The sequence below is a fragment of the Hippocampus comes genome, unplaced genomic scaffold, assembly GCF_001891065.2.
Source record: "Hippocampus comes isolate QL1 unplaced genomic scaffold, H_comes_QL1_v1.1 scaffold136, whole genome shotgun sequence".
NCBI classification, from domain to species: Eukaryota; Metazoa; Chordata; class Actinopteri; order Syngnathiformes; family Syngnathidae; genus Hippocampus; species Hippocampus comes.
The window spans coordinates 265,628-274,899 of NW_017805840.1; the positions used below are offsets into that span (position 1 = coordinate 265,628).

Sequence of the window (9,272 nt, forward strand, 5' to 3'; positions counted from 1 at the left end):
AATTCAAATGCGAATGAAAATTAGCACCGACGTCTGGATTGTTATTCCTTCAAATAACAAATATTCACACACTAACTCTGCGGAAACACGTACACACAGGTAACAATACTCAATGGCACAAATTCTTCCCCGTCTTTGAAAAATGAGTTATATTAATAGCTTTCAATCGCAACTTTCTTCAGTTCGCATTCTCAGTGGGTACTCCATCTATGCACGTCACCACACTGCCCCTGAGAGCCCAAAATCTGCAGGAACTGCGGATATTTGTTTTTGTTTTTTCAATAATTATTGTGGTATATTCCTATTTTACCTTCTTATTAATTCATTTAATCCTTGTCCTTTAAAGGTATATTTGAAGTTGAGTTTTCAAGGACTGATGGAATTTAACCCCAAAGACTTTTTCTTTTGTCATGCCATTACACACTTCTACATGACATGGCATGAAATAATAATACCGCAGATCTCAGGTTCACCCAGTAATTCCCAAGACATGTGGAAATATCATGAGATAAAAGAAATGTGATTAAGAGATAAGGTTAATGCTTATTCAAGGCATCAATCAATGTGTGTAAAGATGCAAGGCATCAAAAGTGTGGCTAGAGCAGAATAAAAGTGAAAGAAAGAGTGAAACTCACATCGCAGACATTGGTGCCTCTGCCCGGTGTGGCAGCAACACCTGTATTGGGGACGCTCTTGTTGCCGGCCTTCATGGCGGCATCCCGGCGGGCCTGCTCCAGGAGCAGCCGAGCTCGCTCCTTCAGCTCCTCCTGGCGGGACAAGGCTTTCTGTGCAAAGAATCAAGACACCATGTACAGCAAGGTTACACTAAATTACATGAATCTGATAAATAAAACAAATTTTCCCCATTGTAAGATGAACACATTATTTTTGGAACAAAAATTGAATTTGGGTTAAAGACCTTTTACATCCTGAAACAAAGATTAAGGTAACTCGGTAGGTTAATTTGGGGCATTATACTGACATTGGGTACTTTCTTCAGCACTGTTCGTGCAGAAAATGTATGACAATGGCATCAATCGTGTAATCAGCCCATTAATCAAATGAGTAATCAATGGCTTGATTGATCGATCGATCGATCTGGTGGGTATGTTACAGCCTGGTTACCTTCTCCAAAGGAGGACTTGAAACAGGGGCAGCTGCCGGTTCCTGTAAAAGAGAAACCAAATGTGAAAGACTCTGTCTACACTGGTGCAAAAGAATCATTGTGTGTGTATAATTCAGTTCTATTTAACCTTTTAGTACAGAACATTTGAATAGAATTTATAATGTTTTTTTTATTTTTGTTTTTTTAGCTATAAAGTGTAAACTATAATCATCAAAAGTAATGTAGCCATGAAATACTGTATTTCTCTCTATGTATAATATTGTACAAGAGTTTCATAGATGATTAATGTCATATATTCATACGTCAGACTTTGACACACCATAATGTGGATGAACCCATATTTTTCTTCTAAAACTTAATTATCTTTATTCACCAGTATTTTGAAGAGAAATTGTGTTTTTATTTTAGTTTTAAACAGTTTATTTGCATCTTTGAAAATCTAGAAAAGCTGTACATTATGTGAACCAATTTAGTGGAACCTATTTTTTGACATGGTGCTTTGTCACTACCCTTCTGTGCCGTGTCAAGAGTCATTTTAAGTATATGTTGCAGGCCACTAAAAAAATGGATCACGGTCCACAAATGGTTCGCAGGCCATAGTTTGAACACATCTGGTTTAAAGGATCTGGGATAGGTTAAAAACATCTAACAGTATCTCTATGTTGTGGAATGCATTTTTCCATGATTTTCTAATGATAATATATATATATATATATATATATATATACTATACAACAGTAGGCTTTATTTAATGACAAAAACTGTAACAAATGTAATCATGAAACATTTCTCTGTGTGTTGTGAATCAAAATGTAATTTATTGTATATTGTTGGCATTGGCCAACGTGTTTCCTGTATTAGGCAAAGAGGCAAACCTGGCAGTATCCCTCTCACGACGAGATAAGTGCAGATATAAAATGGGGGTGTCATAGCTGTCAATGTGTGTTTCACCCCCGCCTGTCCTGTGACCTTTCCACTTGTAAACAGGAAGTATTAATCTGTGAGGGGAGGGGGCGGTAGCAAAGTATTTAAAGCGTGCACGTGCGAGAAACGGGATGAGGTATGCTTGCAGCAAAAAAAAAAAAAAAAAAAAAAAAAGCACAGCATCACCACGCCTGACTGGTCACGGCACCGACTGCCATCAAGCCAGGGGATGAGAAATGTAATGAAAAATATGATTACATGTCAAAGCAGGGGGAGGGGGGGGGGTTCTAGCGGGCCGGCCCCGCGGCGTCTCGAAGAAGACAGGCGACGATGAATATAACGACTAATGCCAAGCGGGACAATTTCGGTATGGGGGTCATCTCGGAGAATGGCGTCCATGAGAAGCTTAGGTAGGGGGAAATTAATGCTCGCACCCTTGCAATGTCTTGTGACAAGACAGGACGACCAAAGTTTCAATCAAGGCAAAAGATGAAGGCGACGGGATAAAAAGGCAAACGTTGGAGGAGGAACCCGAAGGTAAAGGTGACATTCTTACATTTCACTGAGAATGAAAATGATCAAGAAGAATTGATTAACCTCACCATTATCCCACAGATTACTCGAGTGAATTGATAAAAACTGATTTGGAATCCTTAAACAATAATACCAACACAATATATGCACGCAAAGAGCAGCTATTCTTTTTCTTCTCATTTAAGTCACCATCCAAGGTTGAATCTGTGACTTTGAATGTATGTGGCTTTAAAAGGTGGGGCCTGGCCTGTTGAGTGACATGGAAGTCAGTGAATCAAAGTGTTAATATGGCTGTTGTGAGAGCATGTACGCGACTAGCCGTTAACAATTAGCCGGTCTATGCGTTGAGCCCCTTCAGCTAGTGTATTGAATGTGCTTATGTGTTGGTCGCAAGTTGGTAGCAATCAAATCCGACGAAATCTGTTGGACAAATCTTCCAAGGTGCTCTCCGATTTAGCATTTGTGTGTGACTGTCTTCTTCAATAAATGGCCGGAAGTGCATCTGCAACTTTGTTTACCTGTTTTGGTGGCGCCTCCGTGTGGTTGATGGGTGCGCCAGTGTCAGACATAGGCTCCGATTCGGAGTGACGAAGGCTGGCCCTCTTCTTCTTGATGAGGTCGGCGTCCCTGTTGTACGAGAAACCCAGTTTCTGATGAGTGGGCGAGAGGGAGGAAGGCTGGCCCCCTGTCTGGATGACAGAGGAGCCCTGTTCTCCCATGGCCTGGCTCTTTTGCTGCGGTCTTTCGGCATCCGACTTCTGCGGTAGGTCGGACAGGTCCAAGGTTTTAGCTTTCAGGAGGTTGGACCCTGGCGATGTGACGCTGGCCGCCGGGACGGGAGGCGAGGATGCGAGAGGCGCTGTTTGCGAGCTGGCTGGCGGCGCTATGATTTCAACCTTCACCGGGACTTCTGTGGCTTTGGAACCGTTGGATTTGGTGTCATCAATGGGATGGGGCTGCACGTCATTGAGTTCGGCATAGAACTTGTCCTGGCCGATGGAGGCGTTGGTGTCGGTCTCGAAGTCGCCCACCTTGTAGGTGCTGCGACTGCTGTTGGCCTCGATCTGCACCACGTTGAGCTCCTCGCCCGAGAAGTGCGCCCGGATTTGGTAGAGGTAGGTCATCACCGTCAGCTTGTCTGGGATGGCAAGGAGCACCATGTCCGACGGCTCCAGAAGGCGTGAGATACCCAGGCTGGCAAAGACGTCATACGCCTGGTGGACCAAAAAAAACATAAAACCAAAAAAAAAACAGTTGAGTGAGAAACAAACTGTTATGTTAAGGGGGGAAAAAATCATCACAAGGCATGTTACGGCAGGACTGAAGGACTTGTCAGGAACGTTATATACAAATTTTTACTACCCATTGCATAACCCTTTTTCAGTCCAGGAAAATTCTCCGTTTATGCCGGGTACACTTTTCAGTCCCTGTTCCAGGACACTCTCCCAGGCTACTGATAGCAACCATTTCATCGGGAATCATTCAAAAGCCAAACTGTATCAAAATGGACCGCTTGGTGGAAAAGTGGCTTTAGTGTCTGACAAAGGGAAAGTGGGGGTTCAACGTTGTATTTGATGCCCACGCTGGATTGCAAGAGAGACACCTTTTTGCAGGACTGCTGACAGGTCACATCAGGGATGGTTGTCCCAGATAAGAGACCGAGATACCCTGAGACAGAGCGCTTAATCCTACTGTGTGTGTGTGTGTGTGTGTGTGTGTGTGTGTGTGTGTTTATCAATCCACCAAATCAGCCTGCCCACGCTCTCCGTCACGCGTGTAATTGGTCTGATTAGAGTGCGATGAGAAAATACAGGTTTGATTATCAAGCACAACACACACACAAATACGAGAGCCAATCACCCGCGCTCACATTAGCAGATAGACGGAGACACAGAGAGAAGGGATGAAAACCATTATCGCAGCCAATGACAGGTAAATAAATAGATTAGCGGCGCGCACGCGCACACACACACACACACACACACACACACACACACACACACACACACACACACACACACACACACACACACACACACAGTCTCCATTCCAACACAGCCGCACACGTATCGCAGCTTGTATCTGGCCTGCTTGATAGTGTTGATCTCATTCCAACCTGTTGCAGGCCGCCTTTGTCTCGTTGACTAATCTATCAAAGCTTTTTCCCCTGTCTTCACACCTCACCAAAAATATACTTTTGTTTACTTCCTCCAACTATACAGCCGCATGGTGAGAGGAATGTTTAGCCGTTGGACTCTTAGAAAATAATAACACCCTGACAGGGTCTTTGATCCCAAGTAAATTACTTTAGTTTGGTTTAAATGTGCAGCCTAAAGCTCCAGGAACTTTAAATACTTGTACTTCTTGGAACTAAAAGGTACCAAGTCAGGTATGTTCAGCTGGACAGACAGTGTCCCACACATTCATGGACATCCTGAAAGTACTACCCCGCTAGCAGGGTCTTCTTTGTTCCTTCGGACCAAATCATTTACTTGAGATTGGTCAGAATGTATAGCCTCAAAGTCCAGGAACTTTAAATTCTTGGTAAATGTGCTTCCTGTAACAAAAAGGTTCGAGTCAAATATGTTGAGTGTGACAAACTCTGCCCCAAAGGTTCCTGTATCGCCTGTAAATATTACATTCCGAGCAGGATCTTCCTTTGGCCCAGGTAAATTACTTCATCTTGGCTAAAATATCGAGCTTAAAGATCCAGGAGCTTTCAGTTCCTGATAACTTCCTGGAACCAAACATTTTTAGCTGCACCGCTAACTTTCCTGCACCTCTCAAAAGTATTACCCCACTGCTGTAGCAGGGGGTGGATCTGTCTCAATAAAATACCCCAGAAATAAATGTTGACAATATTTTAAGCGTTCATCTCAAACTTCATGTGGAAAAAAATAGCCGTGGCCTTATTACTGTCTGAGGTGGTGAAAATGCCGTGCACAAAGACTGTTAACAATTAATCACATTTCACAAGAAATCTGCTCTGGTCTGATTGTAGTCAGGCCACTATATAAAAGCATAACAACCGTTAGCTTTTGATTTGAGTTCCTACGCATGTCTGCAGGTCATAAATGAGCCTTAAAGTGCATTTGACAAAGACGTTCCTCCATTTACGAGCAATTATAACATCTTTTGTTGGCACCCCCCCCTCCCGTACTATTGCACCATTGCTGATGTTGAGGCGAACAATGGCCGTCCAACATCTAAACTCAAAAAGTGTGTGAAGAGAGACCAGTTTGTGTGGGTGTGAAAAGGTGTGAAAGGAGAGGACAGGGTGAAAAGAAAGAAAATGAATATGGGGGAACCAGTGGCCCTGATTGGGTTTCTAACACGCATTGAAGGCAGCAAAGCGTGCTGCCATTGTTCCCATTGGCGCTGAAAAGGAGCGACAACTTTGAAAAAGAATGGAGGAGAGACGCAAGCGAGGGGAAAGTGAGAATGTGAGAGGTGCGTGAGGACGAAGGGGGCTTTTGTTTCAGCCTTTGACGCACACCGCGCTCTTTTTGACCTCTGTGTCACGCGTTATTCTTTGCAGGGCTTCTGAACCATTGCGCAGTTGTGCATGCAGTTAGTCACGTGGCAATGCGAGCCCCGGGGCACTTTGACGGAGCTGGGTAAAACGTCCGACTCTGGAGATGGCTGAATTCATCTGCCCAATTCTCATTCCACGAAAGCAGTACTGTAAAAATCAGAATCCCATTTTTAGACTAGTGGAAGCACATTACAATATATTATTGCCCCAAACATTTTTTGACTCAAGATGGCTTTGTGGTCATTTGATTCATTAAAAAAAAATGCTCCTTAAGCGCACTCATATGCGGCAAAGACGCTCTATAACTTCCACTAACAACCCAGGCTAAACTTAGATCAACCAAATATACAAAGTTCATCTCCCAGTCCAGATGCATGACTTCAACATACCTGATGCCAATTAGTGTACTACTTTCCGATTTAGACAGGGTTTAAGCAGCATTTTTTGGCATCCTCGGGCCCTTTCAGGGCGTCCATTTTATGAATGCACCTCCGCCACATTTACACAAACGTGTTATGAAGCTTTCTCCATATGCCAATGAGGGCAAAAAGGACAACTATCTCCACTTGCTCACTTTCTATTAACCCGCTGACAATGCTTCGGGACTAAATGTCAGCGTTGCCTGCCCCGGGCCGCTGTTCCCTGCACCCTCCCTCTTTGGTGACTGACAGCTATCTATGGCTGTCAATCATCAACTCCCCCCACTTCCTCCCCTCCTCTCCCCCTAACAGCGCTTGGTACTACGCTATCAGATGGCGCGCCAAATGACTTCTCCTTGGCCCGGTCGCCTTCTCTCCACGCACTCAAAAAGATCCAATACGTAGAAACCCCCTCAAAAACATGACAATCATTGAGGCATATGCACAGATAACACATCTTTTCTTCTTAAATATTTACTTCTGCCCCCCCTCCTCCCCCTGCCGACTAACCAGCCCGATATTGATTGGCCTTATCTGTCATAATTCAGCACAGTCTGAGCTCATTGCAATCACTGCACACAGATGGATGCTGAAAGAAGGCGGGTGAGGGGGGGCCCACGTCTATCAACGAGCTGTGAAAAGGAGCAGATAGGTGTGCTTGCATTCAATACGTCCCAAATAATAACAACAACTCTATGGCCGCGCGTTGGGCCACTTTTAAAACATTTCATTACGTTCTTTTTCTTCTTTGTTCCTCTTTTTTTACCTTCGTCGAATGACGCTGATGCTGAACAATCGTCACTAGACAGATGTCGAATGGGTCAAAGGAAGCTAAAAAAAAAAATATTCATACCGCTAACATGCCGAATGTGGTTCATTAGTGTGACAGAAAATTGTCAGGGATGATCCTCAAAAAGGTCGCAAAAACAGATGAAGGATGTGTCAAACAAGGCAAAAGCGGAATAATTATTGGTGGAGTTTGGTACTGCAAGAGGCCAAATGTCTGACTGATTGATTAGTATGATGGAATAAATGGATGATGTATCTTGGGCCAAGGGCAAAAGGCAGCTAAAGTTTGTACTTTTTACTGGATAGAGCTTAGTCGTGCGTGACCATGATTTAAGCACAATGGTGAAGTCGAAATTGAACTAGATTTTGGGGGAATATTTTATACAAATATATTTATTTACATACATAGTGGCTAAAAAGCAAAGTGCGGAGAGTCTCCATTGCTACAACGCACGAGTGTAGTCAATGAATGGGGCTATCTTACAGTCCGATTCATTGACCACTGACCACAAATATCTAAACTCTGTCCATTATTTCTTACTCATTTGTTTTCTTTGGATTACGATAATATACAGTAGCTACATCGGCCCGGGCAATATGTTTCTTCTTTGAAAATGGAGCCATGATGTTGTCATTCAAAAAATAAATAAATAAATAAATAGATAGATAGATAGTCAGTATATGTGGAGTCTCAAAATGTTTTCCAATAAGAACACTGAGAGTAGACCCATTTCCCTTGAAGCGCATCACTTGGTGTGTGGCAGGCCTCAACTCCACTATTCCCTTTTCCTGGGCAGAACAAGTGCGAGCAAACAGGAGGATGAAGAATCATTCAAAAAAAAAAAAGGGCATAGAATGGGTCTAAACACCCAGCAAGAAGTGAGGAAAAGGATACTTGACTATCGGAAAGAAGACAGATGGAAGTCAAAAGTTGCTCCTCTCATCACTATCTTATACTCCCACAAGTCAACAAGTAATGAAGGTCCATACAGGATGGTCACTTGGGGGACATCGAAGCGCTCCGACACCACACCACAACAGCAAGACCGGCGTGGCTATTCTTCGCCTATCGCCTTCCACGGCATATTCCCACATTACTTATATCTCGCCAATTTTCTTGGGGGCTACTCGAGGAGGCACCGGCAGCGAGGAGGAGGGGTGGCCGAGGGTGAGGGGGGGGTAGGTGCAGATACGGGATTGGCTCTATGGCTGTGGTTTTTGTCAACAGGCTAGCATTCATGCCTAACAGGGCCACCAGAGGTTATCGCCCAGCCAGAGTGTATATGAGGAGAAGGAAATCAAACTGCGGGAAGCCAACACGTATCGCTCGCTGTAGCCCCCGGGGCCGCAGAGGGGACGGCTGCGTGCGGGTGTGTGCGTGTGTAGTTGTAGTAGGATAGGGCAAGTGTGCATTTGTGTGTTTGGAAAAAGAAGGTGAATGTACGTACAAAAAGAGCCAAGGGGAACATGGAGATGCCAGTGTGTCTGCAATTCAAAATGTGAAGGTGGAGATACGGTGAGGAGGAAAATACAGGGTGCGCGTGGGTGTCGTGAAGCAAGAGGAAGAAAACGATGCAACGGAATCTCAGAAAGTCAAACACACGAAGTGACAAGTTATTCCAACATCAATCCAACATTGCCGCCCGTCATCGCTTTCAAGGTTAAGTGTTCCGATGTCAACCTTTGGCCTTAAGCCCTTGCGCACGTACAGTGCCTTGTGTATTTCTTTCAATAGTGGCCATTTTGCAGGGTGTGAGTGAATTACATTGTTCTTCAGTCAAGACGGTGGCCATAATACCACCTTATCTAATTTTTTTTACGATAATTGAGGGTAACATAAGAAAAAGAAACACCTCCCAGGTATAGATGAGACCATTTTCCAAAGCAGTATATATTTTAAAAAGCACATACACACACATAAATATACATATATATACATATATAT

At 43.9% G+C, this 9,272-nt stretch overlaps 1 protein-coding gene across 3 annotated transcripts in view; it reads right to left on the reverse strand.

Moving 5' to 3' along the window:
• Positions 1 to 9,272, reverse strand: part of ehbp1 (EH domain binding protein 1) — a 110,967-nt gene that overhangs the window by 49,141 nt on the left and 52,554 nt on the right. For all 3 annotated transcript variants that reach the window (XM_019888095.1, XM_019888096.1, XM_019888097.1), the window contains 3 exons: positions 3,103 to 3,798; positions 1,126 to 1,167; positions 636 to 785 (listed from right to left, as the gene is read on the reverse strand). In XM_019888095.1, coding sequence (XP_019743654.1) covers positions 636 to 785; positions 1,126 to 1,167; positions 3,103 to 3,798 — 888 coding nt within the window. The remainder of the gene's footprint in view (positions 1 to 635; positions 786 to 1,125; positions 1,168 to 3,102; positions 3,799 to 9,272) is intronic.